At 36.7% G+C, this 24406-nt stretch overlaps 1 protein-coding gene across 2 annotated transcripts in view; it reads left to right on the top strand.

Moving 5' to 3' along the window:
* The window catches only part of LOC136831361 (acid ceramidase-like), a 265053-nt gene extending 256304 nt beyond the window's left edge, over nt 1–8749 (top strand). For both annotated transcript variants that reach the window (XM_067091683.1, XM_067091684.1), the window contains one exon: nt 6804–8749. In XM_067091683.1, coding sequence (XP_066947784.1) covers nt 6804–6890 — 87 coding nt within the window. In that variant the 3' untranslated portion in view covers nt 6891–8749. The remainder of the gene's footprint in view (nt 1–6803) is intronic.
* Nucleotides 8750–24406: the final 15657 nt, after the last annotated feature.

Genomic DNA, 24406 nt, shown 5'->3' with positions numbered 1-24406 from the left:
AACAGAGTAATAAGGTGTAAGGGTAGACTAGAACACCACAGTTACCCAAAGCTGCTAAGTTTCCTATACTACTGCTGAAGAGTTGTTATGTTACTCAGGTAATTATTAAAGAACATCATGATGCTAATGCTCATATGGGTGTAAATGCAACTGTGGTGAGTGTCAGACAGGAGTTCTGGATCCCACAGATAAGGCAACTAACTAAGAGTATACTACACCATTGTGTTATTTGTAGGAGAACGCAGGGGGAGGCCTTATAGGCACCCTAAATAGTTCCTCCATTACCTTAGTTAAGGGTGCAATGTACGCGACCATTTAATACCACAGATGTGGACTACACTGGCGCATTATGGATTAAGGGAAAAGGACAGAGCCCTGAGAAGGCTTTTATCATCCTATTTACATGCCCAATAACCAGAGGCATACATGTGGAGCTAGTTGATAACCAGTTCTGTGACTCATTCCTCATGAGTTTTAGAAAATTCTGCAGCAGAAGTAGTTTCCCAGCACTCATGTTGAATGACAAAACCACCATGTTTGTAGTGGTATCAGAATACCTTAAGACCATGTCAGAGAATCCTAGGGTAAAGGAACATCTGTTTGTTATAAAGTGTAACTGGAAGTTCATTCCAGCGAGAGCACCGTGGTTTGGTGCTATATTGGAAAGGCTGATAGGACTTCTTAAGTCATGCCTAAAAAAAGATTGTAGGCTAAGCCTTACTCAGTTTTGAGGAACTGACCTGTGTGCTGGTGGAGCTGGAAGGAATCATCAATGAAAGACCATTAAGTTACACACCCGGGGATTTGAATCAATTGGAAATTTTAACCCCTAACCATTTGATCCTTGGAAGAAAACTTAAGTCCTTTCCAAGAAAAGTAGTAAATTGGGAAGAGATCTCTGGTGACCCTACCTGTGGATGGAAAGAGTTCACAGAGAAAAGATTCCTGTATGTATTCAAGTTGTGCATCAACCTGTGGAAAATATGGGAGAGGGGATATATAACAACATTAAGAGAGACCCATCGAGTAGGAATGATGCACACCTCTTGGCCCAGGATAGGGGAAGTAGTCCTCATTCGTGACAAGGGGCCAAGGAGCAAGTGGAGGTTGGGCCAAGTATCGAGACAAGGTCCCAAGAGTGGCTATTCTAAGAACGGCCCATAGCCAGGTCATGAGGCCTGTAATTAAGTAATACCCCTAAGAGCTTTGGCAGGAGATAAGGGAAATTATCGTGCGACAGAAGACATTCAGTCAAGCACCCGCCTGAGCAGAAGGACTCCTCAAATAGCTTTAGAAGCCAGAAAGGTACTGATAAGAACAGTACTATTTTAAATAATGTAGGCATAAGTTTTTCTTGCGGGGGAGTATGTCAAAACTTCGACAAGAGAGAGTGTACTTTTCCTCAAGCTGTGGTTCGGTTTTATGTGTTCTTTCTAAATTTACATAAGTGGAAATGTGTATTATGTAGAAGAAAGATATTATGTTTTGTTGTGGTTGTATTTAGTTGTGTAAAGCATTGTATTTTGCTGTTTCATGTACAGTATTTAATTGTAAGTATACATGTATTGGTGCTTAACTACTGGACATCGGTTGTTTGTTCAGCATTTGGTGGTGGTCAAAGAGCTCTGTGAAGGGAGTCTCGTCACAGCTCTGGTGCAGTGTAGTTGTATCTAGCAGGAACTCTAGAAAGGGGAATGCAGCCATAGTTGTCGGTGCCTTCAAGTCCACTTAAGTATTCCTTTTCATCCTAAAGTTCATTTAGGGAGATTTCCTTTAGGAGATAGGCATATCTAAATGCAAGGAGAATTTCTTGAAGTGTGCTTTGGATGAGGGTTACAAAGTAGAGATTGTGCTCATGCGAAGCTCATTCTAATCAGGCTAGGAATATCAAATGCACCATTTGAATTAACAGTAAGTTTATATCATTCCTATCTTGGATTAATATGCACAACGCAATGCAGTGTTTTAAGTGCAATATGGAATATGAGTGAAGTAACCTGGATGTCGTAGTATAAGACTTAGGCTACGATTAGGTTAGTACATTTCAAACCGTTTAGGGTATACGATCACTTTACGAACGATTTGAAATGCTATACTTATTCTGAACAAGTTGGAATACTTCTGGTCAAGTCAGGTCAGGGGGAGCTCCTCACTCTACGCTAACCCACTCAAGCAAACTGCAAGTAAAAAAAAAGAAAAATACACATTTACATTAAACATTCATAACAAAACATATGTAACAGAAAAAATAACAGCAAAAATTAAAAATCAATCACACAAACCCATTTTCCATACTACCACCACAATGTAATTAACGGTGCTGAAAAAGATTAAATCCCTTGTCCAGTCGCACATGGATGGGCCCAGGTGACGAGTGAAAGGGCGAGCTGAGAGTGTCCTTGGTCACTTACGATAAAGGCATCCCACTGAAAGAGGGAGATGTTGAATTAACCACTGTATAGGATTGGTGAGAATTGAAGCCTTAATACCATGCAGTTGAAATAATAAGGATTCACTAACTAACAATGTGCCCACAAATGGCACAGCCAATCGAAACTCACTTATATAGCACTGTTCACAAATTGAATTAACTGGCAAGCTGTAATACCTAAAAAAGGAATGTAACTTTCTCTCTCTCTCTCTCTCTCTCTCTCTCTCTCTCTCTCTCTCTCTCTCTCTCTCTCTCTCTCTCTCTCTCTCATAATGGCAAATGAAGATGACACACCACTATCATCTAAAAAGACTCCCACCAAGATACGTTTTACAGGGCTGAAGCACTGACCAGTTATAAATACAGTTAACTACCATCTCATCTGTAGATGGGATAGTAAGGCTGTAGCAAAAACTGTGTATCCTTCCCTTTTTAATCATTGGAAGTTGAACATGAGTAGAGGTATAATCTACTCAAAACATTCTTGTGAAATAAACAAATGAACTTTGGACATTTAATTTTTAAGTAAGTAATTTATGTTTAATGCAGTTTAGCTAATGATAAATTTTTGTGTACCATACTGTAAAATCCACCATGGAGAGGAAACCTCAGGTTTTCAACCACTGTCCAGAGAAGGACAGGCTTTGTAATAGGTCCCTCTTCTCTATTGAGGTAGACCCTCATATCCTCTGTGCCTCTTGCAGGAGGCATGAATGCAATCAGTCTAGCCCGTGTTCCAAGTGCCTTGTCAGGGTATCTGAACTTTGGGTGAAGTTTACCAGGAAGAAGAGAGAGAAGGTCTTCCCAGTGTCATCAGATTGCAATATTCTGCTGGTGACACTGAAATTCCTCTTTGGTACTTTCCTTCCACCTGCCACACTTCCACTCACTGTTGCTGTTCTTAAGGGAGCAGTTTTCCCCTCGCAGACTCCTCCTGTTTGTTCAGTAGAGAGCCACTGAGGAGGGGAGGACATCCAGCCTGATTTCTCACCAGGAGCCTCTCTTTGTTCTGAGGGTGAATTGCCCTCTGGAGGTTGCTCTTTCTCAGAGTAAAGGGAAGAGCTCTCACCTAACCCAACTTTTGGGAGATGTGGCCTTCCCTGGGCATCTCAGGTGAGCTGAGTGTTTCATTCCTTATCAGCCACCTGAAGGCGATGAAGGGATACCCTGTGACTGCTTCTACTGTGACTGTGATAACTTCAGCAGTCACTATCTCCACTGGCTCTCAGATGGTCCCCACCTCCATGGCACTCCCCCTCTATGGATGTTTCTGTTCTCAGATGCATCAAATGAGGTGCGCATGCACACCTGGATTTGTTTGTGTCAGGTGTATGGGACTAGAACAAGCACTCCATGGTGTTGATGAATGACTACACCATGGTTATGGCATCTGCCAACAAGCAAGGGGGACTGGTGTCCTTCCAGCTTCACAGTCTGGTGATCCAGGTTCACGAGCAGGCAGTAGCTCACTCTTTAGAGCTGTGTACTAGATACATTCTGGGGACTCAGAGCATAGTGGCAGACAAGGTCTGTCACCAGAGTCAGGTGATAGGGACAAAATGGTCTCTACACCCAAGAATTGCAGAGACTCTTTGAGCTATAAGGGGCTCAGAATACTAACCTATTTGACACCCAGTGCAACAGAAAGCATAGAGTGTTCTTTTCTGTAGTGCCGGACCCATGGGCTGCTATGGAGGATGCCTTCCAGCACCCATGGGACAACCTACTGGCCTATGCCTTCCCTCTGTTTTGCTTGATTCATCAGGTAATCAATAAGGTGTTGATTACCCCAAATTTCAGGTTGACTCTGGTAGCTCCCAAGTGACCACATGCCAAGTGGTATCTGGACCTGCTAGCTTTGTTAGCCGAAGATCCTGAGAGAGATTTCCCTGTGGCACAACCTTCTCTGTCAGCCACCCATAGAGGGGTATCACCAAGCTGTGGAAGCGCTGGCACTTCACACATGGAGACTATCCAGCATCTCCCGCGAGCAAGAGACTTTTCTTGCCACAAAGCGAGGAAGATGTCTGGTTACCTTTTGAAATCCTCGGCAGCTGTATAGAAGGGGAAATGGACCCTCTTCTGTGGTTGGTGTCATCAGTGGAGTATCTCTCCAATCAGGGTAACTCTTCAGCAGGGAGCAGACTTTCTCCTTTTTCTTCACTGAGAGAAGCGTCTTTGTCTCATTTATTAAGGGCTACAGGTTTTCTTCATGGGATATCTCCATTCTCCTGAGAAACTTTGAACAGTGTTGCCTACCCAGAGAATTCAGGCCCCTTGAGTTGGATGTGACTCTTTTCCGTAGGAACGTTACTTGTACCCCTTACATGCCTTTGAAAGAGTCTTCAGACAGGGATCTTACCTGTAAGACTGTTTTCATGCTTGTCCTGGCTTTAATGAAGAGAGTAGGCAAGCTTCATGGTCTTTCCTTCAATGTTAAGCATTCGAAGGGATGGGGATCAGTTACGCTCGAGTTTGTTCTGGAATTTTTTGTGAAGACTCGGAATTCACCAGTCCCTGATGCCAGATTCAAATCCATTTCAATCCCCTCTGTAGAGGACTTTGTTGGTAGTGACCCAGATGAGATGCTACTGTATCTTGACAGCTCAGACCTGAGTGTTAAAGCCTCTTCATTAGTACTAGCTCAACCAAAAGAGAGGTGTCCAAGAAAACGATCTCTTTCTGGCTGCGTGAGACAGTCAAGCAGTCATTCGCCTTGTCTGGCAAGGAAGATGGGGGTACAACATGGGCAAGAGCTCACAGTGTTGGGCATCACCCCATCCCTTGCATTCCAAAGAACCTGTCAGTTCAGTGGGTGTTGTGAGCTGGGGTGTGGTCGCATCAGACCATATAACACTTACTTTTAACTTCGGGACATTGCCCACAAGTCCTTGGACACATTTTCCTTGAGTCCTGTGGTGGCTACCCAACACGTTGTGTAGTTCACCCAGCTCCCCCAAGGGGACAAGTAGAATACCCTCTAAGGAATTCACTGAGCGAGAGAGAGTGCATGTGAGTGACTGGTCTCCTTCCTTTTCTCTTCTCCTCTCTCTTGCTTAGGGCAGAGTCACGTTGTGAGCCGGTATGTGCTAGATGGACGAGAATTGCAGGTGAGTTGCATGATGGGGTATCCTGTCCATCATCTTTGTTTTGTAGATTGAGTGGATGCAAGTCCCTCACTCCCTCTGAACAAGGAGAGAGAAGGCCAGGCAATGAAACAGACTTATTGGTTTCAATAGCTTGTTTTATTGTCTCTGACACTTACTGATTCTTTCAGCTTTAATCAGGTAATGAAAGCAAACTCATTTCTTATACCCAGAAGTCTAGCAGTTGTAGCATCCCATATGTCCAACAAACTAGAGGTGCTGGATACCTTCCTCTGCACTTTCAGATCAGGAAGGTAGTCCCAGGTAGCTAGAACCAACCAATCAATTCAGAAATTACCCAGATTCCTCACACCAATGGGCAAGTCTCTTGTGTAAAGAACAGATTTGTATTTGTATAGGAACAAATAGCAAATTTTTAAAGCAACTTGTATTTTTCCTTGCATACAAACCTGAAGTTCTTTACATTAACAGCCCATCTTAGCCATCCCTCACTCTGGTACCTGGGACGGAAGGCAAAGTGGAGCTTCCCCCTACCTATCGATATTTAACAACCTTGTCTGAAAGTTAAACAGCCATTTCAGTTTACATTCGCAAGCTAAATCCTTGTTCAAACAACCTCAGCTTTGTAAGTTAGGAAAAATACAAAAACTTAAAATTTTCTATATTTTGAGAGGGACAGGTCCCTAAATGCCAAAATATACCTCAAACTAAGTGCATCTTATTGTACAGTATTTGGTTTACTTTTTATGCCAGTAAATATGGAACTTAACTGTTAGATAAGGTAAAAATTGGATGGATGAATGGCAGTGAGATTGTAGATGTCATAGGAGTGTAAGGTTTTGTGATTTTCATTTTTTGACAAAAAATCATTTTAAGCAATACACCATTAATATTAATGGAAATTATAAGCTAGTAGCTTTTTAAATACTAAAGAAGCATATTAATATACTAGACATAATTTGCACACAAAGAAATCAGGCTAGTTTTTCTGTAATACTCCTCAAAATTTTTTCTAGATAAATTTAAATGAAGGAAAATTGCCAAGAAATTTATGCAGAATCGTGGAGTCTGTTAACTGACCCAGAGATTACTAAATGACCATTTATAGGATTGTGGCATGCAGTACTACCAGTAATATATTAAATCCTCTGTTAGATTGACAAAGTGTTGTGCCACCAAATACATAAAACTTTTTTGAAGGCCAACAACATTTTCCATTTTTCACCTGACAGCTTATGACAAGTTATCTATTGTATTTGTTACAGTTAACAACATACACAAGTCTAATGGATGTAAACCATGGCATGGGAGCTTGGCTGCGTAGCTGTGGAGATCCTTGCTGGCCCTGGTAAATGTATGAATTTGTTTGAGGTGGCCTTAAGTAAGGGCTTTCATTACATGTGATTTGTTCTAGTTTTGCAACAGTTCATATTCTAGTGTCAACGTTCTTCTAGGTGGTAAGAACGATAAGCCTTTTGTTATATCTCTATAATTATGACATGGTTTAACCAAAACATTAGCATTACATGTCAAGGTTTGCTAAAGATAAATGAAAATCGTTATTGTTTGAGTATGATTGTAATGATTAATTACAAACATTCTTTTATGTAGGGTATTTTTGTAATTAAGTGGTGAAAAGTTTTTAGATCAAGTTTTATATGGACTTGGATAGAAACTGTGGTAGATGTACAGTATAATATGGAACTGTGTAGTAAAATACAGAATTATTTTAGGTTCTATTGTATATTTAGTACTAAAAACCATCACTGATTACAAAAACTTTACTGTATTTCTTTTGTTATAAGATTGCCAGTTACTCTTTATGCTGCATTCAATGTATTATATAAGAAATTCAAATTTATCTGCAGGTATGTAATATGCTGCAAACTTTCAAGTCAAAACTTGCCTGAGTTTTGTATTTGCATTAAGTGTTGTTTTAGCACACTAAATAATGTTGATAGTAATTCATATTCACACAGATAAGTGAATGTTTCCTAATGTGGTTGATTCAAAGGTAAAATGGTTTGAGAGGCTTTATGAAATTTTTGGTGTTTATATAAAGCCAAGCTTTAATCTCATCTCTCTACGTGGATAAAATATCAGGTGGCTTAGTCTTTCATTTATTGCAATATAACAGGTAGGATTATGATTTACAGCATTTATTGGAAGGATTTATATACTGTACTTTTATTGTCTATATGTGTTATTCTTGCTTTCCATGTGTAGTAGTGATGTTAAAAGATAGGTAAAATAAGTACAGGTCGACCATCACTAACCTGGCATCATTGGGATCTGCAGGGCTCTGGATTAGTGATTTTCCCAGATTACAGACAGGTTAGGTTAGAATGCACCTAACAGTTAACCACCTTGTCCTACTTATAAAATACCCTGTAAATGAGTGTAAGTTGGTTAATAAGGAAAAAAGAAATATTAAATGAAAATCAAGTGAAATTTTAATGAAGCACTGGTAAAATAAATGTTACAGGTAATTCTGTTGACTTACTTTCGTCACTGGTGAAAAACTGGAATTTGCAGTTAAGCACATTTCCATGTTTGAGGTGAAGGGCTGTTAGGATGCCATCTTCTTCATCTAGGAATTTTTTTTATATATTTTACACTATTGACATCTGTATTTTTACTGTATTTTTAAATTTTTCTATTTCTTCTATTTTTACTACCCAAAAGAATTATGGTTTCTGTAGGGTACATACGAATGCACAAACTCATTCGCTGGTGTTGGAGAGCTTGCTACAGCTTGTTTTGGTTCGTGTTGTTATGCTTATTATTTTTTAATTTATATTTTACACTATTCTCATTGATATTTTTACTGCATTTTCTCATTTTTAATTTTTACAACACCAAATGATAAACATTGTTGGGTGCATCAGTATGTACGAACATGCAAACTCATTCACTGGCATCGGAGATCTTCCTACAGCTTGTTATGTTTTGTGTTGTGACACATATGATTTTCTTATTTATATTTTATGCTCTTCTCATTTACAGTGGATTCCCGCCTATTTGCGGTTCAGGATTCACAGCTTCACCTATTCTCGGATTTTTCTCTGGAATGTATATCCACATTATTCACGGAAAATTCGCCCATTTGCACAATTTTTCATAGAGGAATATTCAATAATTACTGTATTTTCATATTCTTTTCGTGACTAAATACATTTTTCAATAAAACCATTAAAATAGTCAGGTATAAGCATTTTTAGTTTTTTTTGGTGTTTGAACTATCAAAATAGGCAGTTATATATAAGCATTTTGAGAGGGGTGTCAAATATTCGTGGATTTTAGCTGTTCGTTGGGGGTTGTAGTTCCTGTCCCCTGTAAATCCTGGTGGTCAACTGTATATACAGTAGTGATACCTCTGTACGCATTGTTAGTTAGTTCCATAAGGCACAACAAATGCAGAAATTGACAAATACCAAAGAAATTTTTCCTGTAATGAATAATGTAAAGTGAATTAATTTGTACAAGACCACCCCAGACAATGCCATTTTAAAAGGCATTTTTGCAACGATGAGCTTGTACTTTTTATACATTGTAATCGTAAATAAAGAAAACAATACAATAATTAGATTTAACACAAATAGATAGTGTATAAAGTAACTTCATTTCACCTTTTGCTTTTTCACAAATCATGGCCTCAGTAACACCACCGCTATTTTTCATATATCCAGATCAACAACACTTCCAACTTTTTCAAGTGTTTTAAGACCTGTTTTAAGTGCTTCTATGGAGGAGTGGCAGAGCTTTCAACTGACACACTGTTGGCCCAGCGTTCGACTCTCCGAGCCGCCAAAGAAGAATTAGAGGAATTTATTTCTGGTGATAGAAATTCATTTCTCGTCATAATGTGGTTCGGATTCCACAATAAGCTGTAGGTTCCGTTGCTAGGTAACCAGTAGGTTCTTAGCCACGTAAAAATAAGTCTAATCCTTCGGGCCACCCCTAGGAGAGCTGTTAACCAGCTCAGTGGTCTGGTTAAACTAAGATATACTTAACTTAAGACCTGTTTTGTCACTGTTTTAGTTCCTATAACAGCAGTCACAGCTTTAATTATTTCTTTATTTTTCACAATTATGATCATATACTTGGCTAATGGTACTCTGCAGAAAGATCAGCTCTCATATTCAGCTAATGTGAGAGTGTGTGTGTGCTTTTATGTAAGTTCCTCTTCAGCTCGCTATTATCACTACCATTTACAATCCCTTAAGCCATTTCTGGTCCTGCTTGATGTGAAAATTTGTTTACCACATATATAGTACTCTTGTGTCGTGTGACTTTCTGAAATAATTTTGAATCAAATTTTAGGAGTATGCGTCATACCGGAGGTGACTGAAACTACACAATGTGTGTGAACATTTGGCCCCAGTTAGGCTGTCAGCTGTTACACCGATATTAGCCATTTACAAAAGTCAAAGTGCACACGTAACAAAGTAATGTTAATTTAAATAAAACTTGTTTTACTTAATGTATTCAGATACTCATATTGTATTTATTGTTATATTATTGTATTATAAAACATGAACAGTGTGATCGTGTGCTATTTGCATTCTGATGATGTTCACATTCTCAAAAACTTCAGCTGACTGCATTTTACCGACATCATCATTTGCCATTTGGTTGAATAAAACTTAATTCAGAGATGATTTTTTTTGTGTAAATTATCAAAGCTGGGTTAAAAATGTATCTTAAATTTATTTATAATTGCAGTCATCAATTTTGGAATAATTAAAGCTGTGATTGTCTTCAGTACTGGACGTTACTTTCACGTATTACAAAACATTTTGCACATCATTCAATTTTTTTTCAGCCAGAGCTTAAATTCAGTGCTATACTATCTTAAGACCTTCTCCATTGCATCAAAGATTAATAAAAATAACATTGTACAACCTTTGCCAGTGATTGTATGACATTTTGAAGCCTTATGCCGGCGTCACACCATGGCTAACGAAGACTGCGACTGTCGTAATTTGTTCATTATGATGTGGTTACGCGCTCTAGGTGCGACCAAGTCGGCATCAATAGGCATGATTTGTAACAGTGTCACCAAATTTGGCGACGTCCGCCAAGTGATGGTGTACGTGCAAGGCTGCACGACACCTATGCAGTCGAGCCATGATGACTGTCAAAAGTCACCATGTAACGCTGTAAGATGCAACTGTGTCATAATGTCATCACGACTGATGAGACAGTGTCGGCATTTGATTAAGTCAGACGTAATTAGCAATGTCAACATGTGCCACCCAGTACAACGTACACCATGTACTTGGCAACCCCACAACATGAGCAGTTGGGATGTGCAGTAGTGTATTTTGACTCCTCCTTTGGTGGGGATGCGCAGTAGTGTTTTTTCCTTTTTGTTATTGTTCACACAATAATAAAAAGAAAAAGTTCTTCTCGTTACTGTTCTCTAATAATGCTACTTTAAATGCTTTTAGTACATTTTCAAGGTTATTGCGAAAAAGGGTTTTTTGCGACACATGACGCTGTCATTGCGTCTGTCAGCACGGGATGTAACTAAGTCGGGCATAAATTATCAAAAATCGTCATGCCTTCACGGATGTTGCTGTCCTGTCAAAACCGTTAAATGTGGGTGTGGCCTAAATCATCGGCGACTGTTGTGTACGACTACACACGTTTGTAATCTCATCTCATCGTGCGCACTGCTGTCGTAAATGTTCGTTACATATGATGTCATGGTGTCGGAATCAGCTGATTTTTCTTTTTTTTGAAGCCCAAGGCCCGCGAATGATACCGATCGGTCGCCAACCTCATTGTAATGAACAAATTACGATGGTCACGGTCTTGAATTGCCAATGTGTGATGCTGGCATTATTGTACAACAATTCATTACAAAGTGTCAAGGAATTCCTCTCATTGAGGTGTGGCTCAAAGATGTTTATGCAATATTAGATAATTATTTTAATTATATTTTGCCACTGGTTCATGTAGAAGTTCCATAATTACACTGCATTAAAGATATTAGGTGAAATATACAATATGTTTATATAAAATAAATAAATATTTAATAAGTTGATATTATTGACAATATGTAGGGAAATTTGGCACCTGATGAATTATTAAAGCATACGTAACTTAGTAGCTAGTTAATATAAAGGTTATCAGATAAGCTTGAAGGAGGACTGCGGTTTCTGTTACTGCATACATGGAACACTGGCTGGCTCTGTGCATGGATCTTGGTTGCTGAATCCACTATCTGAACTGTCCCTTGTAACAAGAAATAACCAACAACAACAAGGTTTGAGGGTTGGATGCGTGGCAAGGATGGAATGACAAAAATATGCAGAGAGAGCTCAAAAGTGAACTCTTTGTTTACTTAACCAACAATTAGATATTGGACAACAAGGCTATTTGAAAGAAAGCGATGTTCCCGAAACAACTGCCAATTCAACAACTAAAGCCCAAAACCAAATATATACAAAGAAAAGAATGGGGGCTTATCCTGACACAAAGTATCTGGAGGTGTGCTTTTTTTACGTTTTAATGGCGATGTTCAAGTGTTTAATGAAAAAACTTAGACTACATCTTTTAATTAAAGGGTAGAGAAATAAAAAAAAGATTCATAAATCACACTGGAATAACTTCAAAATTATATATTCAATATTCTTCAATTATCAAAAGAAAAACCATTAACCAAAATAGTTCAATTACAATACATCAAATGTAATGAAAAGTATCAATTACTTTATACTGAAATGTAGCCTACATACAAAAGAAAGCAGTTAATGAATGTAATGTGTAAAGTCATTAAGAAAAGAAAACTCCCCATTCTTTGTGTTACAGCTTGAAATGAAAGTTAAATTTTTCTAAATTATGATAGAAAGTATTCTTTCCATATTTCATACTGAAAACTAATAGAACATTAAAGATAATTTTAGACATTTGAGAATTCAACAGTTTTTTCTATTTCTCAGTTTAACCAAGTCTTCATATTTTGCCTGGATATTGATAGGCATTTTAAATCATCTTATCATTGCTCTTCATCCCACTCATCAACCATCCACTCCAAATCTTCTGTAGTATGTCGAATAGAATATCATTGCATGGTGCACCAGCTTACAAGTTTTTTTATTTCATGTCAGATAACATTGACTTTGTTGCCTGCAAGTTTGTACAGTTCATCTCTTTTTTTCCTTGTGAACAAGCTCTCTTGTAAGTGAAGTGTCTCTCACTGTTGCAGCATTTAGTTTATTCCTGTCCTTATTTTTTATTCTCTTAACACAAGAGGACACTCTCTCACAATCTGCGTTTGCATGAGGCAGTGACAAACAACCAATAGCAAAAGGCCTTAAAGTTGGGAAGATGTGTTCTCCATCACCATCTTTAAGCTCCTCTATTGCCATCAAGAATTTATCAATCTCTGCTCTTGTTTGCTTGCGACATCTTTCTAATGCTTTCAGGAAGAACCTTGTATTGTGTTCTGTATAAAGCTCTTCATTCATCACCTAGAGCTTGGAAAGTACTCAAGTTATTACCTATTATTTGAAACACAGCTTTAGCTAAAGATGCTATAGTGCCAACTTGAGAAGAACTTAATGCATGGGCAGGGTCCAGTATGCCTACAGCTTTGAGAACAGGGTCATCGAAATTGTATCTTTTCTTTATTCCAACAGCTGCTGATATAAAAAATTTCTACAGTTTAAGAATACATTTCTATATCCTTATTTTCAACCCAAAATTGCTCCCACTGATTCATGTGCATTTTTGATGGTTGGAATGGCTTAGAAGAAAAATATTTCAAAGTCAAAGTTTCACATAAAGTAGAAACACCATGACCAAGATACAGTATATTGTGGTGAGGGGTCTGAATGTGGACTCATCTGAGGGATTCATGTCTTTAACCTTTGTCCTGAACGAGCTTGCTGTCCATAAACAAGTCAAGATTTTCTTTAAAAGTTCTTTCTAACTTTTCATGAAGGCAAGTTAAAATAACTTTTTCACTCTGAAAAAGTACATTCAGTCTTGTAAACATTGGCAGCACATGTCTGAGAAATTCAAAGTATATTTTAACATAAATGTCATTTAACCATTGAAGTCCCTTTCTAAACCTAGCTTTTTTCACAGCTCTTATGTCAGAACCAAGTGAAAGCTTTCCAAAATACATTTGCAGTGCAGGCCACTGTTCAAAAATTCTCCCGACTACTGTTTCAAATGAAAGCCACCTTGTTCCTGAAAGTTTGAGAATCTTGTGCTGTTCTTAGCACAGGAAAGTTTGAGCAATGGCAAAATGTGCTTGTTTTTTTATCAGACTTACAAAAAGTGTTGTAATCTTCTTGACACAAGTCCTCACAGCACTCTGGGAGTGTTTTACAGGCATTAGCAGCACACAGATGCAGTGTGTGACACATGCATTTCATAATGAAAATTCCTGTGAAATCCCTCGTGAGGCATGTATTTACAGAATCATTAGCACCCATCATGGTAACATTGCCATCAGTGCCAAATCCAATGGTGTTATTATTGGGAATTGAGTATTCATCAAAAGTGCCTATTACAATATCATAAATGCGAGAGGCAGTGGCACCTCCTCTGCTCCATCTTCATCCCCTGGGGTAAACGCAAACAAAATCCCACAACTTACTTTTCACCCTTCATCATCAGCACATCTAACCATGATGCACAAATTCTGAGAAGTAAATGTACTTTTCACACCTTCATCATCAGCACATCTAACAGTGATGCACAAATTCTGAGAAGTAGATATAGCCGTAGACTTGTCTGTAATTATATTAAATTTATTTATTTTTAAATCATCTACCAATTTTTCTCGTTGAGCTTTGGCGAGAACACTTTGATTTATTTTAGATGCCTTTGTTCTTTTCATTTTTAATACATCACGTCCTTGAAAAAAGGTGTCATCAGTAATCTTGACAAGATGTTCTACACTCAAGAAACTTTACTTATGTTCTGCCATACATGCAACAAGACGAATCACAAATATTTTGGCTTTAATGTCTTCACTAATACTAGAATCAAGGTTAGGCCTACCCTGAAAATTTTCATTAATTGGTTTGCTTACCAGTGCACTGTTTAACATTTTCTTATGAGTATCAGATGCACCATGTTTCTGCAATATACCAAATTGGGCCCTGAACAGCTTGTCACATCTTACAAAAACCATGATAAATATCTTTACCTGGAGTCACCCAAGGGAATTTGGTTTCCCATTCCTTTCTGTATTTCGGGCTATCACCGTCGTGTTTTCTTCCTGAACTACTGTATTCTCTTTGATACTTTCTGTTTCAACTTCATTTTTATCAGTCTTGTTCTTTTTAGTTGCAGGTTCAACATTACTTTCGTCCTCAGAAATGTTTTCAATATCACAATAATCACATGCAGCTTCGTGGGTGACAGATGAAGAACTCGGTCGGCTGCCCATTTTGTGTTTTTAAACATATCCAATAAATTCGTCTGCTTACTCATTGTGGATTTGAGTTGACAGCTGACAAGGGGAAGGAGTGATCCTTGTCGACCTGCAGTGCTGCAACCGTCTCAAAGAACTACACAAGCGTAACGCTTTTCAAAAGAGGAGTCGGCAATCTTTGTGCTGATTGGTGATGATCATTTATAAGTATCCAATCAATAACAAGTAGTTAGTAAATTCGACTTTTAAAAAACCCATGTTTAACAGAATAGAATAATATAAAATATACAGTATATTAGAAAATGAAAGATTTATTTAAAATGTCGTACATATGGACCAAAAAGTCATACAAATTTGCCAAATAAATCAAAGTATCATAGGTTGTACAGCATTGGGTCGTAGGTTGTATGAGGGCAAGAATTGTCGTACTTGTACAACAATTGCTGTACATCTGGCAATGCTGAGGAAAATGAAAACTAAACATTCGCTAATGGGAGAAACATTTTCTAGCAGAGATTAAGATTTATGCTTGTACCCCTACCTCTAGCATCATCTGATCTCATGGGTAGTATATCAAATGGGTAAATATACAGCTATATAAAAGTTATCAAAACCATATCACCTGTAAAGCTGGCCATACACGTATGCGACTGGCATTGGTTTTGTCCTGCTGGGACTAGCGCGCGCTCCAGTCTGCTTGGGTATTGCCCGCACAAACAGATGACTTGCTCTACGCATATTTCGAGAGAGCAGATGAATATGCAGTGGGCGTGCTCCTGTCAGTCCTGTGGTGTCCTTATAGTGAGTTTCCACTCTTTGATTTAGATCATGTTAAATCATGGCACCAAGTAAAGGGAAGATTAATGCAATAATGACGAATACGAACATAAAATTTGATAGAAAAAGCGTAAGGTATGGGTGAAGCCATGGCTGAGAAAGAGAGAAAAGAAATTATTTAAGAATGACTGATGATGCCTTCGGAGACCTTGTATTCTATTGTACTCCTCTATACTACTGTATATTTCATCTTTTTCTAATACTCAATGACATTTTATTGTACTGTATTTTATTTGGTTTTGTTAGCATACAATATAGCGAGATATTTCACATATATATCAAAATGGAGGCAAACACAGATGCACAGATGTGCGCAGTGAGCCTTAAATATACACATATTTATGTATTATTGAACAAGTTAGGAATTAAATTTATATTTAAAAAAAGAACAGTTATTTTATTTTTATCCATCAGCCTAGGTGTAATTAAAAAAATTTAAAAATTTTAAATGCTTTTATTAAAATGCATAAAAAGTAAAAAAAAATTATTTTTTGAGACATACCAGAAATTTCTTACAATTGATCATGTCTACAAAAATAAAAGCATGGGCCCCAAACATTGAAGGAAATGCTACAAGAAATAAAATAAAATTATTTCTTGTAGCATTTCCTTCCAGGTTTGGTGCCCAAGCTTTTATTTTTGTTAGACATGATTAATTGTAAGGAGATCCTGGTGTGTCTCAAAAAATTAATTTTTGCTTTATAGAGATTTTAATAAAAAGTATGTTTAAATTTTTTTTTATTTTATACTTTTTAGTTTTGACAGAAATTGTAACCGATGTATGATTGAGGTTAACGAAATTGTTAACCGTTTACGGAGGGGGAGGGGGAGGTGGGGAGTAGGAAGGTGAGGAGAAGAGGAGGACACAGCTAAATTAACACTTGATAGTGTGCTGGGGAAGGGGGAGGGCAAGGGGATGAGGAAAAGGATAGAAGAGGGAAGGAGAGGGGAGGACACAGGTAAATTGACACTTGATCGTGTACTTTGGGAGGGGGAGGGGAGAGGGAAATTTTGGGTCCATCGGACGAAGGGAACACGTCGAAAATTGATTTACAAGATTTGACCCAAACAGGCAGACAGACAGACAGACAGAGACGTCAAGGAGTTGGCGTGTGCAAGACGCGCCAGTCATTTCAACATGCTGAAAGGACGATGGGACAGGCCAGTCTCGACAGGACTGGCATCAATAGCCCCCATACACGTTAAAGACTGTCTGGTTCATGCCAGTCGTATACGCGTATGGCCAGCTTAAGTCTTTCAAGCACTCTTAAGAGTAGGGAATTTGTGTGGTGCCAAATGTCTCATTGTTTTGATTAAAAATTTTGACTTGGTAGGCCCTTCTCACATGGAATCTTTAAAAAAATATATTTATTCAGGTAAAGTTAATATTGAAAACATATTTGACTTCACTTATTTTCATTACTAACAATCATTTTCTTAAAAACAATAGAGATATGGCAAATTTTTGCTGTTGGGAAGTTGTAAACAATACATGGTGCTGCTCTCGTGGCCATTCAACGAACTAATGGCTGCTGATTCAAAATCAAGCAGAACCACACGAGTTCCCAGACCACAGAATGCCAGTTTTAAGAGGCTCAACTGTGTGTATATATATATATATATATATATATATATATATATATATATATATATATATATATATATATATATATATATATATATATATATATATATATATATATATAGTTAGCCCTCAGTATCGTGGGGATGCATATATATTATATATATATGTGTGTGTGTGTATAGTCAGGGATGCATACCAGACTCCCCCATGACTAGTTAAAAATCTGCGAATAGTTAACACCCCCTTCTAAAAATGTTATAACTGCCTATCTTGAAAGTTCAAATACCAAATTTATACTTGAAGTGTCATCCTACGTCAAATGTACCTTAAATTATTATCATATTATTTTATTAATTTTTAAGTCATCTTAAACATTTTATTCTTAAAAATATGTGCGTACTTCCAGCCAATAACAGAGAGAGATGAACTGAGTTGCTTACATGGTTAAACAATTAAAAATGTCAATATTACAGTATATATATCTATCAACCACTCTCCCTTTCTGTCTATCTATCTATCAATTCAATGATCTCTCACCTTTGGCGTGAGAGAGAGAGAGATCGCTCAGTGGGCAACATATATTTGACCAAGCATGGGCAACACTTTCTACCCTTCCCAGTCAATGTATCAAGATATTTGACATATTGACAGGTTACACCCCCCCCCCTCGCTCCGAGAAGACTGGGAAAAAGATGAGGGGAAAAAATTTATTTCTAACTATATTTTCTTAAATAAATTAATAATTTACATTAATATTAATACTTGAAAATTACCAAATCATTTATTTATCATACACAACAAATAAACAAAGAGAGAGAGAGAGAATTATTATTTTTAATATTTAATGGTGTTATGTAATCTTATTAAACTTAATTTTAATATTTGAAAATTAGTACTGTAAATCGTTATTTTATCTTAAAATGCATATGTAGATACAGTACAACATTTAGTCACGAAAACAATATGAAAATACAGAATATTGCTCTATGAAAAAATCTGTAAATGGGTGACTTTTCTTGCAAATAATTAATAGATAAGCTCCACAGAAAATTCTGTGAATCGCTGAGTTCATTATAATTGTAGCCCGCTGAATCCAGGCCAGTTGTTGTATATATATATTATATATATATATATATATATATATATATATATATATATATATATATATATGTATCTATGTATATGTATCTATATATAGGTTATATATATATATATGACCCAGGAAATTTGAAATTGTGCTTGAGCCAAAATTAGTCCCAGATTAGTGAAGGAACCGGAGTAATGATTGCCAGATTAGTGATGGTTGACCTGTACTATACCTTATTATTGCAAGAGTTGGAGAAGAAAAGCATTCTAGCAATTAATAATTGTAAGTTATAAGCAGTGATGGTGTTGATAGTTAAAACTACCATCTAGTTGTAAATGCAGCTGATTTTTCCTAAATGGTTCCTGAGAGTTGGAACAGACAATTAATTGCATTAGATTTTGAATTGCTATTCTGGTTGTGCTTGGTTACTCACATTTTGTAGTAAGATTACACCAGACTCCTGTATTCACTGATTCAAGTTTTTCCTTCTAGTGTTATTGATGGCTGTTTACTTGCAGTAAACTATTATATATACAGGCAGTCCCCAGTTAATGGCGGGGGTTCTCTCCCTGTCTGAGCTCCGCTAACCGAAAATCGGCGATAATAGCGCTGAAAATCCTGCTTAATGGTGCTGCTAACCAGAGATCAGCGCCAAAATCCCCACTTAACGGTGCTGTTAACCGGAGATCGACGCCGAAATTTCCACTTAACGTTGCTGCTAACCAGAGATCGGTGCCAAAATCCCCACTTAACAGTGCTGCTAACCGGAGATCGGCGCAGAAATCCCCACTTAACTACGCTGTTAAATGGAGATTGACACCAAAATTATGGTTAATGACGTTGCTAGTCATGTACCGTAACACTGAAACGCCATTAACCAGTGACTCTGGTATACTGGGACTGCATGTATTTGTAATTCATATTTAGTCAGATAGAAATGGATGACAGTGTTAGATATTTTCATCTATTTTTTTCCAATTTTAGTCACTCTTAGGCTTACGTATATTTTATGTTTTTAGCAAGTCTTTTGCAGTTGGTGGCTTTTGTTGACAGTATTTTTCATGTTTATATAGCTAGGATTTCCAGCTTTTGTTCCTTGGTTCCTTAATTCTTCCACCATTTTTATACTTCTGTTCTGATGTGTAAGCATTGCATTGCATCTTATTGTTATTTAGGTACACTGTTTTTTAATTTGTATAACCATGTGGCATTTTTATAACACGGCAGTTGCTTGGAATTGGTTTTATGTTTAAGGAAGCAACTGTCCTAAGTTTACTAGTCTTGATAGCTGTCAAATCAGTATCCAGTCATATATTTGTATTGGTTTATTTGCTATACAGTGAAAGATTTTATTTTTAGTCTACTTTATAATCATTTTTTATAAACATTCCTTTTTCTCCTTAATTCTACTCAAGTTCTTGTGCATTAGATAATGTACAGAGAGATATTAATTTTTCAGATGGAATTTTCATTTCCCAAAAGAAAGCAAAGAAGTTTTCTAATGTAGGCAGTATTTTCTTTATACAGTATTAATTGTACATGATTTAGATCAAGGATGAACCAACTTTAACTTCATAGACATGATGTTGGTAGTTTAAATATGTGTTTTATATTTTTAAATATTACAGAAAGAAACAGCTGAAATTATTTTCATTAAATACAAATTGCTTCTATCAAAGCAAACAAGGGAACACTCGTAAACTTGGCATCTTGCATGATAGCTGCATTTGTATATTTCCATTATCCAGGTCATATCTTACTGGCTACAGTTTTGTATACTATACCATTCTTTCTGCCTTAGATTTATCATTAGTATATGTACGTATGAGATTGTATCATGAGCACATTGTAAGAATTTTCTAAGGTTATGTGCATATGGTTTAGCAGTAACTTACGAAACAGAGATCATATTATAGTATCAACAGGTAATTCATACTTTATGGCTGACAAACTGTGAATATACAACAAGTCATGGATTTAAGACCTTTGAAGGTTGAGTTTATGACAAATTTTCTGTATTTTAGTAGTAGACAATTAGATAAATGTTGAAATGAGATTGCTTTACACACAAATGTCAAAATGAGATTGCTTTACACAGTGTTCCTACTTTAAAAATAATACAAGAGATGTCTTATGTCAATATATACTATTAGTCATGGTAATGGATAGGATATTGTGATCCTAACCCTCCCAAATTAAACGTTTTGAATGCTCAGTAAGCAAGATAAAGAATTTTAAGACCAGTTTTTCTTTACTGCTCATCTAGCATTACGGTGAACATACGTGTATGTGTGGTTAGGTGTTGGTGGCGATTACAGTTAGTTGTTGAAGGGAGGTTCTGTTCTGTTTTTTTTTATTTACTTTACTTTAGACAGTGCCATTTTTTATTACATAAACTTATACCAAAGAAGTGGGAGTGATATAGTATTACTGAAAATTTTGTAATTCCTTTACAGTAAATTGTGTAGAATGCTGTTCTGTATCTGTTACTGCTGGGGATGTAAAAACTCTAAACACATTATGGTTGTTAAGCTGCATGTTATTATTTGTACTTGGCTATTTTCTAGGGTGACTGTAAATTAGGTTTCATGGTTGAACTGTTTCATATACTAAACTACAACATATTGACTTATTTCTCCATTTTCTGTCTCAACCAGATTATTTTTGCAAGGCTAATAATAAAATCACAGGTTACCAAAGAAAAAAAGTCATAAATTTAAAGATGATTGTCGTCTTATTTCTTTTAGTGATATATTATTTAATAGATAAGATTCAGTCAAAATGTCATTCTTTATAAACTGTTAGATTTATACATGAAGATAGTTCTTCATGTACAGATTGTAATGGATTAGCCCAAACATGTCCTATTGCTGATTTTTGCATTTCTCTCTGTTTGTGGAACATTACACATTTATTTTCCTTTGTAACAGGGTTATTTTTATTCATGACAGTTATTTGATATTGAATGTCAAAGTTTTTACTATCCTGTAAACCTATTACATGTATATGTACAGTGCTTTACGAATTTGATATTGCCCAAAGGGGCAGAGGTCAACCATGAACTGTAAATTAGAAACGAGTAGTAGTTAAGTGGGAAGCAGGACATGACTCTGATAAGAGGAGTCACCCCACTTCTCTGTTTACTTAATCTAGTGATAGACAGAACTCTCTCAGGATTTCTTTGTCTGACCAGTTTCTTGCCCAGCTCATATCTGTCATCTGTCATTCACATTGATCTTCATCTTCACTTCATTGAGTGTGGGGTAGACTTATTAACTCAAATTGCCCCGACACAATTTATTATGAGCATTCATTATGGTTATGTTTGGTTTTGTGAAGTGTATACATATAATCAGTTTTTATAAAATGTTGAGTAAATACTGTATATTCAGGTTTCTTTATATAATTACATATGCATAATTAGTGTTATAATGTTTTCACATCTGCAGGTGACAAAACTGAGTACAACAGGTGTCAACAAGTCATAAATATATCCACGAGTAGAATTTTCAGAGCTTCATATTTGGTAATGTGACTATTGCCATTCACAGTATATAGAGTATTATCAAATGTTCGTTTTATTATTCTCAGAATGAAGTCTTGTAGTATGGCATATGCTAAAAGAGGAGTTTGTGTTGGTGGTTAATTATAATTGAAACATGTGACCAATATGTTGTGAGATGCAAAGATGAGCACGAGATGAGCGGGTATGCTAGACATTTTTGTTAAATACAGGAGTTGGGTAACCTACAGAAGCCTCTCTTTGTACTAAATAAACATCTGCACTTGCCTCCCTCTACCTATTTCCAAGATTAGTGTTTGATTTTGCAACATACAAGGAGCCAGATAGGCTACAGACATCACAAGAAGGATTTATGATGTGCTGTCAGAATTCTCTGATGGTTAGGAAGGTACCGATGCTTCCACTATGCGGCTGGGGTGACTTGTAATTAGGTAAGAGCTGAGTTATTACCTCTTTGCCCCTCTGGGACAGAATGAAGTATTCACCATTAATATGCAGCCAAAGCAAGTCCAACCCAGGAGAAAGGTTGATTTCTATATTTTGATTGAGTGTAGCTTATGTTTCATTGATTCTGAATCCAGTGGTACCTGGTACCTCAAAGTTGTCCTTTTTTTTTTTTTTAAATCTTTTCATACCTTCAACTTCGCAGCATTAGATGTGCGAATTATTTAACCCAGAAAGCACCAATACCTGGATAATTTTGTGCTTGGGAACTGCAATGCAGGCCTTAACACAGCCCAAATAGCAGTCTGGTAGAAATTTTTAATACACCAGAGTTGCTGGGAAAAAAGCACGTTAAAACGAAGAAGTAGTTGCTGCCCTAGACGGGTTAGCATTTTTTAACATTGTATGATACCTGTGACTGAAAGTGTGGACTTCACTTGTCTATCAATACAGTACTAGATCTTCAACACATTGCTACTCCCATGATTCTTTAAATCAGCAACTGACTGGTGAATCATTGTTGTCGGCATCATACCGTACAAACAAGCTGCTGTTGCAGCCAATGAGAGTGATCTTAACTCATCATTTTCCTTTTGCCCTTCATATTGTTTATGGAGCAGAGCCATTGGAACTGGATGATGGTCAAGAAAGTGTGCCTCTCCTACAACCAATAGCATTTTATAGAACCTTCTATGGTTCTATATTCTCTTTTCAAAATTGAACATTAGAATGGAGAAACTTTGGTAAGTGCAGTCTTGGTCTATAGTTTGGCAAAAGGATAAGAATAATCTCCAGTAATGAAAATAATCTTCATTGGTGAAAAGGCACCTCACCTGTTGGCTGGACTGCTATTCTAGTTACTTCTGTATTTATATATATTAGCAAAATACTCTCCAAAGGAACCTCTTTGCCAGATATGAAAGCGATTGTACTGATCTTAGGAGGATGCAAACCTTTGGTGTGTGTGTGTGTGCGTGAGAATTATGGTTGGTATTTTATCTGTTAGAATATTTTATCAGTTAGAATGATAGTTGCAAACACATGATTGTAAGGGCAGCTGCAAACTCCTCATTTCTACAATAGTTGGGGTGATTATAGACAGTTTAATTGCATTTCCATGTTGCAGGAACTAAGGTAGGAATTAAGTAGAATTATTATATATAATACGTAACTAACAATTTCTTAGTCAATACCATGTTGTTAATCTTCAGGATGCACATGCCTTTTATGATGTATATTGTAGGGGTTGTGATAGCTAAGGTAATTATATAAATGAATAAATAATTACACATACAAAAGATACATAAGAGTACAGGAATACCAGATTTAGACATTATAAAATTAATTAAACAATCTTAAAATTTTATTTGTGGATGATACGAGCCTTCGTAGATTCAATTTATCTAGAGTTTTAAGCACCCATGTTGGAAACTTTCAATTAGTATTTACAAAAAAATGACAATTAAAAGGAAATCTGTACCTTCCATATAAATACATGAAATTCTATAAAAATTACATGCATAGAGAGTGGAAAACAAGAAGTCCTAGTACAGTATTTCAAAATTAAAATCACTTCTTTTATCATGAAGTTTAGTGAAAATTTTGTTATTAATAATATTAATATCGTTATCTAAGAAGGATCATTTGAAAGGTCATTATTAGTATTAGAAACTTCAAGTAATCCAGAACATACTGAATTAGCCTCAAATAACATCTCTATTATGTCCTGAAGCCAGGTCCACCTCAAAACCTGTGCCTATTTGTTAATGTTAAGGTTAACCCTATTTTTGGCGAGATCTGTATATGCAAAGCTAAAGTGCATCCTCGACTTACAGTGGCACCTCAACTTAATGGACAGTTTGGGAGTCTGCCCCTTCTGTTAAGTAACGAAGATTGGCCATGACCTATACAATCAGGTACCACGGGGCCACCTCCCATACCTTTTAGTGTTGCATAGTTCTATATACAGCACTTTACAGCCTATCCTAACTA

The sequence above is a fragment of the Macrobrachium rosenbergii genome, chromosome 48, assembly GCF_040412425.1.
Source record: "Macrobrachium rosenbergii isolate ZJJX-2024 chromosome 48, ASM4041242v1, whole genome shotgun sequence".
NCBI classification, from domain to species: Eukaryota; Metazoa; Arthropoda; class Malacostraca; order Decapoda; family Palaemonidae; genus Macrobrachium; species Macrobrachium rosenbergii.
This window is presented reverse-complemented; position numbering and strand designations above follow the sequence as displayed.